Consider the following 16,935-nt stretch of genomic DNA (forward strand, 5'->3'; position numbering starts at 1 on the left):
TGATTGTGTCAACTTCTACTAGTGTTTCTCAAGGTCTAAATCCAGCTGTCCCTTTCTCTTAACTCCAGAACTTCCCACCCTGCTACCTGCCTGCCTACACTTGCCTATAAATGAACTAATTGCCTTATTTATTGCTCTTTTTTTCCATCAGATTAACTCATATTTTTCTTCTTGTATTCTCTGTGACAGTGAATGACACTCCTAACCATTTTGTAAGCTAGAAATTTCAGTGTCTCAGGCTCATGATCAGCTGCTGTCACTCACTCACATTCAGTCCTTATGTCCTTGGTGGTGAGCCCATGTAATCTTGGGTGCCAGTCCTATTCACCCATAGCCATGACGGGACAGCCGAGCTCAGGAACCTGCAGAGGAATTCTGTAGCTTTCTTTCTTTTTCTTTTTTTTTTTTTTTGACTTTTTGGGTCACACCTGGCAATGCTCAGAAATTATTCCTGGCTCTGTACTCAGGCTCTGTACTCCTGATTGTGCTTGGGGGACTCTATGGGATGCTGGAGATCAAACCTGGGTCAGTAGTGTTCAAGGCAAATGCTCTACCCACTGTACTAGCCCTCCAGCTAATCTGTAGTTTTATTTATCTGAACACAAATAAGCTACTAAAAACACTGATCCTGAAGATAGTGGATTGGTTGAAATATTCAAAGACACAGGCAAGGGGTCTGAAACACAGTCCAGGGTTAAAGCATATGCCTTGCATTTGGCCAACTCCAAATCAATTGTCTGGAAGTCCCTCACTATGACCCAGGTGACCCAGGTTATTTGGCGACCATGGGACCTGAGAAGTTCTGCATTCTCAGCCGTGGCTTAGAACTGTGTCTACTTGGCTGAGCATCTCTAGACACCACTTGGGCGGCATCCTTCCGCCTCCCTCAAATAATAAACACACGTTCCACTCCAGGCATACAGAAGAATAAATTTTCAAGTAGATTTTGATTGCATAATTTCAACAGCCAAGTTAGCTAACTTCTATAAAGCATCAGTGTCCTCATCTGGAATATGGGAAGAATAACATTACCTGCCTCAGTCTCACTGAGCTGGCATGAGAATTAAATGACTTAATATCTGTGAAGTGCTTGGCACATTGTGAGTGTTAAAAAAAAATTAGACTCAGGAAGTATATGCTGTGTTCATGGTATTCTGCACAGATGAGTCAGCAGAATTGAGTTCATGTGCAAAATGGTATAAAATAGATGAAGAATGTATTTTCATAAGCTCGTATATTTAAGAAGAACAGAGACATGGATTGCTTGATTTGTTAACTGTGTTTTTCCTAGTTTGAAAAAGACAAGCAGCATGATATTCGGTCATTCTTTTCACCAAAACCAAAGAAAGGACAATTGGTGACTTCCTGCAGTGAATCAAGTATATCCCAGGAGGAAAACACTGGAGCGCCAGCCGATCCTGGCACAACAAGCACAAGAGATTTTGTTGATAGTGAAAGTAATTTGGAACCTGAAGCTAAAAGATTGAAATCGGACCAACACTGCAGGCCCTCGGCAGGGAAACCATCGAGACCTAAGCAAGACAAAGGTCCACTCCTGCCCCAGGATCAGGAAGCTGAGGCCCAGACAGCTGCCCTTCCCCTTCCTAAAATGGGCTGGCAATGTGGATTCTGCACCTATATCAATAACTCATTGTTACCTTATTGTGAGATGTGTGAGAATCCTCAAGGCAGTACTGGTGAGTCCATGGAAGGTGACCGGAGGTGGGGCTGGTGACAGTATCTTCAGATAACTCATGCTTTCAGCGACAATTGCCATTATCAGAGGTTAGGCTGACTTGGAACTGACTTTAAGTTTTAAGCTTGATAAGATTTCACAGAGTGAAGACTGTGAATTTTTCTCCCTGTGGAATGTGAAAAGCTCCTAGTTCTGTCAAAAATGTATATCCCCAAGCATCTGTGACATGGCATTAATTTGGCACAAATGGACATTTCTGATTAATGCCAGCAGGATGTGAATTCAGTGGGCAGAAGTAGCAGCTTCGTTGCTATGGCAACAAATATGCCTTATAGTCAAAGACCTGCTGTTTCTTTCCTCTGTAGATTAATACTTGTTTTTAAAGAAATTATCATTTATTTTTTGTTCAAGGAGCGAATAATCCAGTGTAGCATCTTTGACTAGTAAAATATACACTGTGCCATTTTATCTTGCATGACACGTCAGAATAATTTCTCTATAGATCTTTTAAGAACCAATTTGTTATGTTTTATGAGTTTATTGTTTTCCAGACCTGCTATAGTAAAAGAAGAAATAGTAAATATAACTCAGAATATAGTATTTTATACAATTATATGCCATGTTCTTTTTGCTTTTGAGAATTTAATAGTGACTGAGGTTGTATTAAGAAAAAGATCATGAAAGGATGGAGAGGTAGTAGGGAGGTTAAGGTGTTTGCCTTGCCCGTGTCTGACCTGGGCACAATCCCTGGCACTGCATATGTTCCCCTGAACCTTTCCAGGAGTGATCCCTGAGTACAAAGCTGGGAATAAGTCCTGAGCACTGCTAGGTATGCCCCTTCTTCCCCCCAAAATGAACGAGAAGAAAAATACCAATGAGTATTTCTTTTGTTTCCAATTTCTTTTTTAATATTTATTAGTGAAACACCATGAAGTACAGTTGTAGACTTACAAATTTTTGTGCTTGGGTTTCAGTTATACAGTGATTGAGTACCCATCCCTCTACCAGTGCCCATTCTCCACCACCACTGATCCCAGTATCCCTCCCACCCCCCACCCCACCCTGCATCTATGGCAGGGCATTCCCTTTTGCTCTCTCTCTCCTTTTGGGTGCTGTGGTTTGCAAAAGAGGCACTGAGTGGCAATCATGTTCAGTTTATAGTCTACTTTCAGCATGCATCTCCCATCCTGGGAGGATCCTCCCAACACCTTTTATTTGGTGCTCCCTTCCTCTATCTGAGCTGCCTTTCCCCCAGCAAGTGCAGCTGGCCTTCAAGCCATGGAGTGAACCTCCTGGTATTTATCTTGGCTATTCTTGGGTGTTAGTCTCCTATTTTGTTACCTTATATTCCCCAAATGAATGCAATCTTTCTGTGTCTGCCCTTTCTTTCTGACTCATTTCACTTAGCACGATACTTTCCATGTAGTACCACTTGTATGTAAATTTCATTTAGAGATCATTTTTGAGGTCACTAAAAATTCCAAGTTGACAGTTTTGGGAAACTAGAAGAAATCATTTTATCTTTTGCAATAATTATATCTATAATTATATAATTTGCTCTTCCATCATTAAATCCTGCAGAGTATCAACAAAGATTCAGCTAAGAAATAAGCTCTCTGAGCATGTATTTCCTTCCTGTCTGTCCTGCTTTGCTCTGTCTTGGTTTTAAGCTATGAGAAACTATAATCAGTAGTTGAGTCTTTTCCTCTTTCAGTCCTCGGTGTTGCAACCAAAGCTGACAAGTCCACCATCTGGATGGTTATATTTGTAAGGTGGACACCTGTTGTCTGTGAACTAAATTGGAATCACAAACTTATTCTTATAATATCTCTCATAATATGCATTATCTCATTCAATTTCCAACTGCTACAGGCAACAAAAATAAAATGTCTCGTGACTATAAAATAATGTCAGTTCACATCAAGTATTTAAGTTGAGTGATTTGTCAACAAAAACCATAGTTTAGTAGGTTCTGAATTTTACTTTATTTTATTTTGGGGGTTTTGGGCCACACCCAGCAATGCTGAGGGGTTACTTTTGGCTCTGCACTCAGGAATCACTCCTAGAGGTGCTTGGGACACTGTGTGGGATGCTGGGAATTGAACCAGGTTCATCATATACATGGCAAGCACCGTCCCCACTGTATTGTCTCTCTAGCTCCCAGTTCTGGTTTTTCTTTTTGTATGTTACCCTATGTAGCAATGAAAACTTGTGGACTCATGATTTTATGATAAAACTGTTAACTAACCTAAACAGTTTGAATTCTTCCTAAATTCAAGACCTGCCCCACCTCTTCTGGAACTCCTCAGAGATTGTCCTGCTGACTTATGCTCTTTTAGCCCAACCCCATACTCAAAGCAAGGTTTAATTCTTTACTGGAAGTCACTCAAGTTATTTATTTGTTTACTGTTTATTATCTACCTCTGCCACTTAAAATGGAATTTCTAAGAAGCGGGACTCATCTGTCTATCTGTCTCATTTCCTACTGCTTCTCCTGCATTTAGTGATTCACTCCCAATAAATGTGCCAAACAAAACAAATTTTTTGGTTTTTTTTTTGCTTTTTGGGTCACACCTGGCGATGTTTAGGGGTTCCTCCTGGCTCTGCACTCAGGAATTACTCCTGGCGGTGCTCGGGGGACCCTATGGGATGTGGGGAATCGAACCCATGTCGGCCGTGTGCAAGGTAAACGCCCTCCCCGCTGTGCTATCGCTCCAGTCCCAAAACAAATTCTTAATGTGTTGGGTTTTTTTTAACAAGAACTTGCTATGATTTTTTTTTCAATTTTTTAAAAACTAGGTTTAGAGTAAATAATGACTTTGTCTACCTTTAAGCACAAATTGTTAATTTGATTTCAACTCTTCTTCTGCTCTTAGATAGCTGCAACCATACCCAGGAGAAAAAGAAAAGCAAGGTAGATGATTCTAAGAATGACACTTCTGAAAAAGTTCAGCCTCATTCTGATTGTGAAAAACGAGCCCTTCCACAGTCAGAGCCTGAACCACTGCCTGAAAGCAAAGAAGAAACACCGACAACACCGGAACCGGGAGATGGACTCACACCCGAGCCCAGTGCAAGTAAGTCACATTTCCATCTCCAATGTCCAGAGGATGAAGATGTACTTGACACTTGCTACTGTTAGTACCCTGGTGAGTCCTGCCTTCTCCCAGGTGCCTTGTGTTTGCTTTTATTGAAAAATCCCAATCGTGGGTAAGGGAGATTCAAAGTGCATGTATTGCAGAGGGGAGCCCTGGGTTCAATATCCAGCACCTCCTGATCCTGTGAGCACCTTCAGGAGCAACCCCTGACTATTAACATCCACTTAATAAGTCATTCATTCTTTACACGTAAATTTCTTTTAAATGATTATGGTTTGTGTGCAGACAGTGGTCTCAGCATGGCGGTGTCTGGTTCTGGAGGTCTTCAGCATGAAGCTACCGGCAGAGGAACAAAGGCATGCGGGCCCCGGGGCTGAGATCTCCAAGCCTACTTGAATCTGGGGCTGAGCATCTTCCACCCAGATCCTCCAAATTCCAGTAGGCGGGGTCACACCCACCAACTGGCCCCCTGGCGCCGTGTAATCCCATCAACAGCCAAGACTCAGAGACTATAAAACCCAGCTCCTGGTAGCGCGCGGCCGCATTTGACATTTTATCATCTTATTCCTACTTTGGACAAACTGGTAGGCTACCGAATGTAACCTGCCCACACCACAGAGTCTGGCAAACTCCCTGTGGCGTACCCAATATGCCAAATACCAGTAACAATGATGGGTCTCATTCTCCTAACCCTGAAAGAGCCTTGAATATGGCACTTTTTAAAAAATCTCAGGGCTAGGACAAAGGAGACGTTACTGGGGCCTGCTTGAGGCAATCGACAAATAACAGGATGGTCGTGGTCGTGATCGTGATTATGGTTTATTTGCTTGTTTTGTTTTGGGGTCATACCCAGCATGTTGGGGACTTCTCCTGGCGCTGTTCTAAGGGTCTCTGTCTCTGTCTCTGTCTCTGTCTCTCTCTCTCTCTCTCTCTCTCTCTCTCTCTCTCTCTCTCTTTCTCTCTCTCCTTTAATTTCTTCATTTTACAAAGTAGTTCACAGTATTTGATTACATTTAATATTCAAACACCAATCCCACCACCATTACACCTTCCCACCACCACATTTTGGGTGTTTCCACCCCAAACCCTAATCCCTGCTCCAAAGCAGAACTGAAATAATATAATATTTCCCTCTAAGGTTGGTTGTCTCCTGTTTTGAATCTCATCAAATGTGGTGCAGTACTCTTGGACTGTGGGTAGAGTGTGTCCTATGATGTGTTGTGCAGCCGCAAAAGCAGACGCTCAGTCAAGGGAAGGGCTTACTCGTGGGTGAGGCTCGGCCCAAGCATGTGGAGAGCAGCTGTGAGCAGGGCGGCAGTTGAGTTCTGGAGGTTTTCGGCTGCCGAAGCTGGGTCCTTTGGGGTGGGGAAGAGGTCTCACCCGCCCCACTCTGGAGCTCCCCAAGTGAAACAGCCTGGCACGGGGTCCATCCATCGGCATGGTTATAGCAAACATCATGTTGCATGTCACTGTCAGATATACAGTTACAAAACTGTTCATGATCGGGTTTCAGCTATACAATGATCCGATCACCATCCCTCCACCAGTGTACATTTCTCACCACCAGTGACCCCAGTGATCCCTTCTGCCTCCCCTTGTCCCACAACCTGCCTTGGTGGCTCTATGTCAGGCAGTGGCAGGCACTTTTCACTCTCTCTCTCTCTCTGTCTCTCTGTCTCTTTCTCTGTCTCTCTATCTCTGTCTCTCTCTGTCTCTCTGTCTTTCTCTCTCTCTCTCTCTCTCTCTCTCTCTCTCTCTCTCTCTCTCTCTCTCTCTCTCTCTCCTTTTGGGCACTAGGGTCTGCAGTACAGATACTGAGAGGTTATCCTTTTTGTTCCTTCTTATCCAGAGTAATCATTGATCATTTCCAACTTTTTCATAATGGGCTCTTCTCTCTAGCAACTATTTGATATATTTTTTAATTGAGGGATCATCTGAAAATAATTTTTCAAATAAACTTAATTTTTCCTGCTGTCCCTTTCTTTGTTGATAGCACAGCGGGTAGGGCGTTCGCCTTACAAGCAGCCAACATGGCTGACCCGAGTTCGATTCCTCTGCCCCTCTCGGAGAGCCCGGCAAGCTACCGAGAGTATTCGATATGCCAGACACAGTAACAACAAAGTCTCCAATAGAGACGTTACTGGGCCCGCTCGAGCAAATCGACAATCAACGGGAGGGCCTTTACCTTTACCTTATTGTTGCAAAATCTAGGGGCCACGTGCAGACCTGGTTCTGGCGCTCACTGGGGTCTCACTCCAGCTTGCGGTATTTGCACACATGCTGGCCAGGGCTCATGCCCTGTGTTGGGGTGATCATATGCATACACAGGGCAGTGGTGCAGCCCAAGAGTGCTTGTGACAGGGCAGTCTCAGAGAGTGAAGCCACCAGGTCCGCTCAGCATGCCAGGTCTCAGTCTCAGGGCCTCACTCTTCCCAGACAGTAGCCATGGACTCGTGTCTCTGTGCCCTGAAGAAAATGGCTAAACAAATTTAAAGACGTTTTAAGAATTTGTCATTCAAAGACTATATGAAATCAGGCTGCTTCTGAAACTCAGCATGTAGTGCTTTAGATGTATTTACTTTTTGATTGATTCTGTTCATTATTTGTACCTGCAGTGCTTGGCAGATGTCAGCTTAAGCATCACACGTATATCATTCTCATTATGGGACAGCCGACAGAAAGATTGTGGGTACTTTAGGATTATTTATTTACATTATTTTACTGATTATTTTTACCCAGAAATTGATGTTCTTATTTTTACCACCCTGAAATTGTTGAGAAGAGACAGTTGGCATTTTTCCTTGGCACAGATAAATTTCTAAAAATGTCCATTGCTTTAAAATGAAATGTTTGGTTCCAGAGAGAGAACAGGGTTAGGGCACTGGCCTTTCATGCAGCTCACTACACTTTGATCCCCAGCACTACGGATGGTCTCCAGAGCACCACCAGGTGTGATCCCTGAGCACAATGCCAGGAGTAAGTCCTAAGTACTGCCAGGTGTGGCTCAAACATCAAAAAAGTAAAACATAAAAAATAAAATGCTCCTGTCATGGTGTCTCACTAATAAAAATTTAAAAAACAATAATAAATAAATAAAATAAAATGCTCCTATCCATTCCTGCATGATTTCAAGAACATTGTGAAATGGTTTGAGGCCTTGCCCTGCTCCATCCAGAGTAAGATTATAGAAATTTTGGGCAAATGTTTAAAAAATGCAGTGTTTGCTTAAGAATATCTGAGTTTAGGGGCATTTGTCTTTTTTTTTTTCCCATGAACCTTTCTTCCCTCTCTAATTTCACAATGTTCCTACCAGATGATATCTTGAAATAGGTCCTGTGTGGATCTGTTCACTTTAGCATCCTCTGAATAGACAGTGCAGGCTGATATCGGGCCGTTTTTGATTCTGGTTTCCTTGTGCCTGCTGTGACTACCTCTCCATGCCAGCAGAGCTCGGTGGGACAGCAGTAGCTCAGGGCACTAACACTGGCAGTCAACAGCTGGAGACTGGCATCCACCGTGCCAAGACTCTTCTCTTATGGCAGGGAAATAATGACTTGTTCATTATGTTTGCATCTTGATGTTAACTTTACTTATCAATGCTTTTCAAAAGTCACTGCCAACATGTTGTATTGTGCTAGTGAAATTTGCATTGGCTTCAATTATTGCAGTCAGTACTGGCCTTCCCTCCTACCTATCCTTTCATCCCTTTTCAGAATTCTCAGATCAGTTGGGGTAGGAACTCCACACAAATGACACGCTTCACAACTCCCTGAAAAGCAAACAGGAGATGAGGAGACCTATGATGAAGAATGCTTCTTCTGGAACTATAGCTTTGTTCTTGGGGTCTGGCGGTTGATTATATTTCCAAAAAGAGGCATCATGTGTAGTCTTGGACTATTCAGTTACATTTGATGGAAACAATGAAAAGAGAAATATGTCTTCTGATGTAGCTGCTAGCTACCAAGCTGACTTGGAACTGTTCTGATGTTGCTTTTCATCAAAGAATGGCCTCTGATCTTTAAGTATCCATATAGTAACCATAGTTTTTCAAATATAGATGCACAGTGATTATGCAGTGCACTTATTTTGTGTACACTAAGAAAGTAAAAAAAATCTCTAAAATGTAATACACTAAACTGAGTGAAATAAGTCAGAAGGAGAAAGACAGACACAGAATGACTGCACTCATTTGTGGGATATAAGAAAAAAAAAATAGTATGAGACTAACACCCAAGAACAGTAGAAGCCAGGAGCAGGACAAATGACCTTCAGTTGTAAGCCTGCCTCAATGGTGGGAGAGGGCAGCTGGAATAAAGAAGGGACCATTATGATAATGATGGTCGGAAGGGATCTCTCTGAATGGGAGATGTGTGCTGGAAGTGGGCAGAGAACCAAACATGATGACCTCTCAGTACCTGTATTGCAAACCATAATGCCCGGGGGGAGAGAGACAGAGACAGAGACAGAGGGAGAGAGAGGAAAGGAAAGAGAAAGAGAGAAAGTGCTTGCTAGAGAGAGAAGATAGAGAGTGAGGGAAGGAGGGAGAGAGAGGGAAGGAGAGAGATAGAAAGTGCCTGCTAGAGGCAGGCTGGGTGGGGAGGTGGCGGGAGGGATACGGGGAATACTGGTGTTTGGAAACGGACACTGGTAGAGGTATGGGTGTTGGAACATTGTATGACTTAGACCCGATTATGAAAGCTTTGTAACTGCATCTCACTGTGATTTAGTTAAATATATATATATATACATATATATGTATATATATATATCAAATGTGATACAACACCTTCACAATAGATAGCCCAGACCACGTTCCGTGTTTTTTTGACATTTTCTTTTTCCCATTTGTTCTGAGGATTTGGCAGTTCCTCCTGCCTCCATATATCTTCTTCCTTGAAAAGAATTAAAGTTTTGCTTTTTCCTCGAGTCATGCATATATAAATCAAACCAATGGTTCCCTACTCTGTATCCAAGATTTTAGTATATATAATAACTATTCATTTCAATACCAAATGAGTAATGAAACATTTTGAAGATATTCCAGTTTATTTTTTATTTGAGCGTACATATTCAATATTCATTTCTCATATGTAAAATATTCTCAAATATTTACATTGTAGTTTATCCTTAGAAACTTTAATTCACTTGATGTGACTGTTTATTCAGTGAGCAACTTTCTTGAAGACATTTTGAAGATAATTAAAATTTAACGCTTGTAGTAACAATGCATATACCTCAGATGTGGTGTTGGCAGTCTGTTTTATTTTTTGGGGGGGTGGAGGGATTGGAGGCACACCTGGCAGTGTTCAGGGCTTACTCCTGGCACTGTGCTCAGGAATCACTCTTGGCAAGGCTCAGGAAATCATATGTGATACTAGGGAACAAACCTGGTTTGGGTACAAGCAAAGAAAGCACCCTTTCTGCTGTACTATCTCTCCACTCAAGTTAGTCTTGTAACAATGACTAAGCTCCTGGTGATCAGACAGCATCTTACCTGGCCACCTGGCCCACAAGGATTGTGAAATGCCACCATTATTGACTCTAAGACATGACAGTTTCTTGAGTCAGAAGGAAAGAGACAGATGTAGAATGACTACGTTCACTGTCACTGTATCACTGTTATCCCATTGTTCATCGATTTACTCAAGCGGGCACCAGTAACTTCTCTGTTCCTGCCAGCCCTGAGATTTTAGCAGCCTCTTCTTACTTGTCTTTTCCCAATGATTGGAGGCTCTTTCGGGGTCAGAGGAATGAGACCTGTTGTCGTTACTGGTTGTGGCATATAGAATATCCCATGGGGAGCTTGCCAGGTTCTACCTGTGCAGACGGGATACTCTCAGTAGCTTGCCGGGCTCTCTGAGAGGCATTTATTTATATATTTCTCTCTATGATTTGTTGCCTACTGTCTGAACCCCATGAAATATGGCGTGGCAATTATGAAAAATGGGTAGAAAGTGTCCTATGAAGTGTCATGTGGCCGCTTCACGGCCGCAAGGTCTGGAAAGCTGCCTGGAGTGTGGCGGCAGTTGGGCAGTGGAGGTCGGCTGCCAGGGCTGGGTCTCTTGGAGCAGGAAGGGCTCCCGCCTGCCCCACTCTGCGGCACCACGAGTGAAAACAGCCTGGCGCAGAGACTACATTCATTTGTGGTATATAACATATATGTATAGTAGAAGAATAATATCTATAGCCAGGATAACGGGTTAAGAGGACTGGTCAGTGGTTGGAACTAAGAACAAGTGTGTGGGGGGCTGAGGGTAGAGGAGATAGAGAAGAGATTCCTGTGACAATAATATCTGGAATGATCACACTGGACAAGATCTGAGGGTTAAAAGTAGGTAAGGGTGGGGCTGGAGTGATAGTACAGCGGGTAGGGCACTTGCCTTGCACCCGGCCGACCCGGGTTTGATTCCCAGCATCCCATATGGTCCCTTGAGCACCACCAGGAGTAATTCCTGAGTGCAAAGCCAGGAGTAACCCTGTGCATTGCCAGGTGAGAGCCCAAAAAAAAAATAGTAGGTAAGGGATATTCTTGATAACCTTTAAGTATCAGTATTGCAAACCACAATGCCCAAAAAGCAGGGCGGGGGGAGAGAGAGAGAGAGAGAGAGAGAGAGAGAGAGAGAGAGAGAGAGAGAGAGAGAGAGAAAGAGATTCCTGCCAAAGAGGCAGGCGGGGGGGGGGGCGGGTAATGGAAGCGAACCTGGGGACACAGATGCTGGGGAATATACACTAGTGGAAAGATGGATTTTGGAATACTATATGACTGAAATCCAATCATGAACTGAATTTGCTCTAAAAAAATTAATACATTTAAAAAATTAAAAATTAAAAAATGGCAATTTCAGAGATGTTCAAGAGGAGAGGAAATATAGAATTTTGAAACTGTGAAATAATGGGAGTCATCCACAAGCCACATTCCCACAGTGACCTATGCCTTCCTTAGAAAAATGAAAATTTGATCTGACACAGCCAGGTTGCACAGAAAACCAGTCACTGATGTCCAGTGCTGGGGAAATGGCTTTAACAGTCTCTGGGGAACTGTGGCAAAAGTTTGAAGTCTATTGCTCTGTGCCGGGTTACTGCACTTAAATCCTCCTAATGGTGGTGTATCCATGAGCATGTTAACATTCCCCAGACTCCTCTGCTGTAACAAACACCACTTACCTCTGCAAGTACTACTCTATGTACTGAGAACAGTGTCCAGCATTGTTTAAATGCTTGGTAAAAGTTAACTAACAGTTATGAGATAGATCTGCTTTCATAACTCTCATTTCTATAGATCAGTGAGACTAAGGTAGGAATAAACATAGAGGTTCTCAGAAAAGAAATTCATGCTCTCATCTATCCGCCTTGGTGAATGTGAAGCATCAAACAACTGGAACAGACATTGAAGTGGCCCTCAGCGGGCTCTGTTGCTTCATGGTCATTCACTTCCAATGTGAATCCACTGTGCAGTGCAGATACTAGACTTTTCCAGATGGCTAAGTAATCCTAATGGCAGGCGATTCTATCTTATGTCTAATTTCTACCTTTTTAATCTAATTCTGAATTTTTTTTTCTTCCTCATTGCGCCATTAGCAAAAGTACAGAATAGCTGGTTACCATGTAAGCCAGGAGGCTCTTAAGTCACCTACCAGGATAGTTTATTTCAAGCCCAGATACACATTCTTTGTCATTGTCAAATACAATATTGATATACTTGACATAGCTATTTTACTGTTCTAACCCACAGAAAATTCAAGTAAGCAATTTGCATAAAACCTTCAGATTCTCTTTTATCTTTTTTAGTAGACGAATCAAAGAGTTCTGAGGCTCTGCCTGTCTATGACACCTTAATGTTTTGTGCAAGTAAGAATACTGACCGAATTCACCTCTATACTAAGGTAAGCGTGTGTGCGGATTCTTAACTAGAAACATACTACAGTTATTTTTAAATGTGTCGATAGAGATATTTAATTGTGTTCACAATACGATTGGAATCTCGTTCTCCTCAGAGCTAATTCTCAAATTCCTGTGTTGAATGAAAAGGCAATGAGGGACAAAGTGGCATAGTAGTCAAGAGAGTGGGCTCTGGACTTACATTGCTTTGGTTCAAATCTCCAACTATTCATCTCGGACAAGTCGTTTAACTGCCTTGTGCCTATTGAATCAATGGTAAAATGGTGAGGAGTTGTTGCAAGTTAAAATGAGCTGATTTTTGTAAATCAATCAGGAGAGTAAGTACATAACTCTCAATAAATGTTGGCTCCTGCACAGATAATTTGTAGCAACAGCAGCAGTTGCATCTTTCCAGAATTCTAAGCCCTCTGCTCTTGTTGAGTTAACTCTAGGAGGTTGTGATAATATGAAAACTCCAGTTCCAAAGGTGGAATAGTGTACAAAAAGGATTTCTTCACACTTTCGAAACTTTTGAGAACCCCAAAGAGCTTTTGTTTATGTGAGTTATGTCAGTTGACTTTTACTGTGTTTGAAATTGAAGTGGAAACTTTCACTTCAAAATACTCATCTTTTAATGAAAAGCAGTAGTGGGGCAGGGGATGGGGGGTTCCCCAGGTCCCAGGAGGGCCTGGACATTCATGCTCTGGCCTTAGAGTTCATTGTCAACACCACAAGGCCTCCCGTTCAGCACTGCCAGGTATGGCCCTGGAGGTCTCCAAGTACAGCTGTGTATAATCCTTGATCTCTCTGGCACAGGTGGATTTGCACAGCAGCATCTGAGCTGGTTGGCTACATATCACTAGAAGTGGCCCTGGCATCCCCTGCCCCACCAATAAGAAAGATAAAAGAGTAGCCATAATGTGGAACAAAGGATGTAGCTCAGAGATAGTGTATCTCTTCATATATATAAAGCCTTTTTTTCAACCCCACCCAAAAGAATAGTAATGACAAATCGATTATTTATATACATCGGTTATACTTATGAAAACAATTATTTCTTTTAATGTTCCTGAGAAGAGAACAATCATTTTATATACTTAGCAACAACTTAAGACAGTAGGATTCTGCATTGCAAACCACAACAACCTAAAGGAGAGCGAGAATAAAAAGGAATGTGCCTGCTATAAAGGCAGGGTTCAAGCTTTGTGGAAAGGAGTATGGAAAATTCTCAAGAAAATAAAAATAGAGGGATGGAGAGAGAGTACTGTGAATAAGGTGTTGGCCTTGCACCTGGCTGACATGGGTTCAATCTTCAACACCATACGTGGTCCCCAGGTTTCATCAGGAGTGATCCATGAACAGATAGCCAGGAGTGAGCTCTGAGCACATTCAGATATCCTTAAATACATATCACTAAACACAAACCCCCAGTCTAAAAATAAATAAAAACAGAACTTCCATATGTACAAATGATTCCACAGGAGAAAATCACATAATTGGAGGCCGTGGCACAGGACTGGGGAGCCAAGTGGTAGCCTGGGGAGAGGGGGTAGTGGCGTCACAGGAAGGAAATAGGTAGTGCTCTGCTGCTAAGTTTAACACCTTATTTTTAAATACCTCGAGTACGCTTTTTTTCTCTTGAATTTTGGGTCACACATGTGGTGCCCAGGGATTTCTCCTGACTCTGTGCTTATGGCAGAGACTCAGGGGACCACACGGGGTGCCAGAGAGTGAGCCTGGTCCACCGTGTGCAAGATAAATACCCTGCCCATTGCACTATCTCTTTGGCCCCCTCAAGTACATTCCTATGAATGTTCTAAATATTTCCTTATCCCTTACCATAAGCTGTTCTTGAGTTTTCTAAGCACGCCACACTGGACAGGTGAAAGGTAAACTGCTCTCTCCACAGCTACAATAGAGGTGAGATGGAAGCTTTCCTTTTTACCTTAGACGAAGTTAAAATATAGAAATAGAAAAGCATCAATGCGTTGCCTAAAAGGACACCCTTAAAAGGAAGATCAGTGACCGAGGCTTAGAGTTGCCCCCCACGAGTGGCTCTCTGGCACGGCCATGGCCCCAGAGGCACCCTAATTCAGAACCCAGCAGCTTTTGGCAGAAATGTGAATGGACTATGCATTGAGCTATGGCGCCGTGCCCCTCCCCCGCCCCCGGGAGGGAAAGGGTATCTGTCTCTTCCGCCTTTTTCCCCCCCAGCAGCACAGTGGCTACCGCCTCAGAGTTTATTGGACAGCCAGGTATGAGACGGCAGTGACAGGCAACTGTGGCCTCATGGGATGGGGGGCAGAACCAGCACAGCCTTCCCGCCCCGCCAAGGCTGAGAGTGGCCCCCCACGAGTGGCTTTCTGGCACAGCCGTAGCCCCAGAGACACACAAACCAATCTCATAACTATACAGCTTTTGGCAGAAATCCCTCCAGACTTAATTAGTAAAATATCAGAAATCCAAAATCGATATCATATGGTCTTCATAACCAGCAATAGAAAACAAATTGTTTTACAATGCCTTTTCAGCAGGTCTGATTGTTGGGGGGAAATTCCAAATAATAATGGTGCATCTTTTGTCGAAATAATGAATGTAACCAAAGTAGAGAGTTAAGTGGAAATCATCTGCCTCACAGGCATCGGGAGAGGTGGGATAGGGGGTATATTGGGGTTCTTGGTGGTGGAAAATATGCACTGGTAAAGGGAGAGGTGTTTGATCATTATATGACCCGAGACTTAAACCTGAAAGCTATGTAACTGTTCTCACGGTGATTCAATACATAAATTAATTTAAAAATAAAGATCAGTAACACAAGGTCAGCATCCTCTGTTATATTTACACATACCACTGCAGGGCTGTTCCTCTCACCCAGAATCTCAATTCAGAGTTCAGAATAACAATTACAGGGTGTCATGCCTTTCGGTTGGTAAATCTGGGTGCTTTTGTCTCCAGGAAAGAATGATCCCCTATTTGAAAGTGAATGAATTGGGGACCAGGAATGTGAACTCAGTGGTATAGCACGTGTCTTCCCTGTGTATGGTCCTCAAGCTGATCCCCATTCTTCTCTCCTACACCTGCCACCCAGTATAAATTGGCATTAGATGGTTTTGCAAATAAGATGCACGGGTTCTGCCTCTTTTTCCACCAAGCCTTTTTGGGGTGCTCTGGGAGGGGATCTGAAGGGAAGCACAAGCCTCTGTCTTTGGAGCTCCCAGAAATGGGAACGGGGTGTTTTTTGTATACAAGTGTCCACCTGGTGACGGTTAGACAGAGGGGGGGCCAACCAAAAAAGGGTCTAGCTATCCTGCCTTTGCTCAGGGTCTCTTTGGGTGGTTCCTGAAGCTAGCAATACAGTAAGTCTTGACAATATTTAAATATGTAGTGTTAAGCTTTGGTTTGAAAAGTAAAATTGGAGGAGGGAGAACAAATAAACCAGTGAAGTGGGTCTTTGTCACTTGCTAATACATCAATAAATAAGTGGCAGGCTCTGACACGAAGGGACCCTATATTACCAGGATCATGTCCCATCTGGCATGATAAGTAAGATCATCATGGGGTTCACAGGAACTGTTGGCTGGGAGGTGGTGCAGAGTGGCGTGCAGATCATTCAGAATCAGCAGAGACTGGCAGAGCTGCAGTGAGACCTTATAGATTTGTTTGTTTGGTTTGGAGATCATCCCTGGCAATGTTCAAGGCTGATTTCTGGCTTTGTGCTCAGGAATCACTCCTGAGGGATTCTATGGGGATTGGGGATTGTCAGCCACATACAAGGCAAGTACGGAACCTGCTGTACTAGTGCTCAAGCCCTAACTTTATTTCTGTTTGTTTGTTTGGAGGCGGGGAGGGTCACACCTGGTGGTGCAAACAAAAAATATAACAATTACATACCTAAAATTTCTATCCGTTTGTAAGCACTTTGTTTTGGGGTTACACCGGCAATGCTCAGGGATTATTCCTGACTTTGCACTCAGGAATCAATCCTGGTGATGCTTGGGGGACCATATGGGATGCTGGGGATTGAACCCAGATCGGCTATATGCAAGTAAACGTCTTACCTGCTGTAGTATCTCTCAGGGCCCCTTTCTGTGTTATTTTCACAAAGAGACAGGGAGCCTTGTAACATTTCTTTTGACTGAGAGAACTGGAATTTGAACCCAATGCATAGGATAGAATAGATTTTCCTATATAGAAATTCTTTATTTTTCTAAAAGACTTCATGTTTAAGCCTTGTGTTTAATGGACCACATGTTTCTCCATGGG

General features: G+C 43.0%; 1 protein-coding gene across 1 annotated transcript in view; it reads left to right on the plus strand.

Moving 5' to 3' along the window:
- ZRANB3 (zinc finger RANBP2-type containing 3) overlaps nt 1-16,935 on the plus strand; it is a 201,156-nt gene that overhangs the window by 162,811 nt on the left and 21,410 nt on the right. The window contains exons 13-15 of the mRNA XM_056117723.1: nt 1,292-1,697; nt 4,573-4,773; nt 12,586-12,677. Coding sequence (XP_055973698.1) covers nt 1,292-1,697; nt 4,573-4,773; nt 12,586-12,677 — 699 coding nt within the window. The remainder of the gene's footprint in view (nt 1-1,291; nt 1,698-4,572; nt 4,774-12,585; nt 12,678-16,935) is intronic.

This window comes from Sorex fumeus, unplaced genomic scaffold (genome assembly GCF_029834395.1).
Source record: "Sorex fumeus unplaced genomic scaffold, SorFum_2.1 ptg000035l, whole genome shotgun sequence".
In the NCBI taxonomy this organism is placed as follows: Eukaryota; Metazoa; Chordata; class Mammalia; order Eulipotyphla; family Soricidae; genus Sorex; species Sorex fumeus.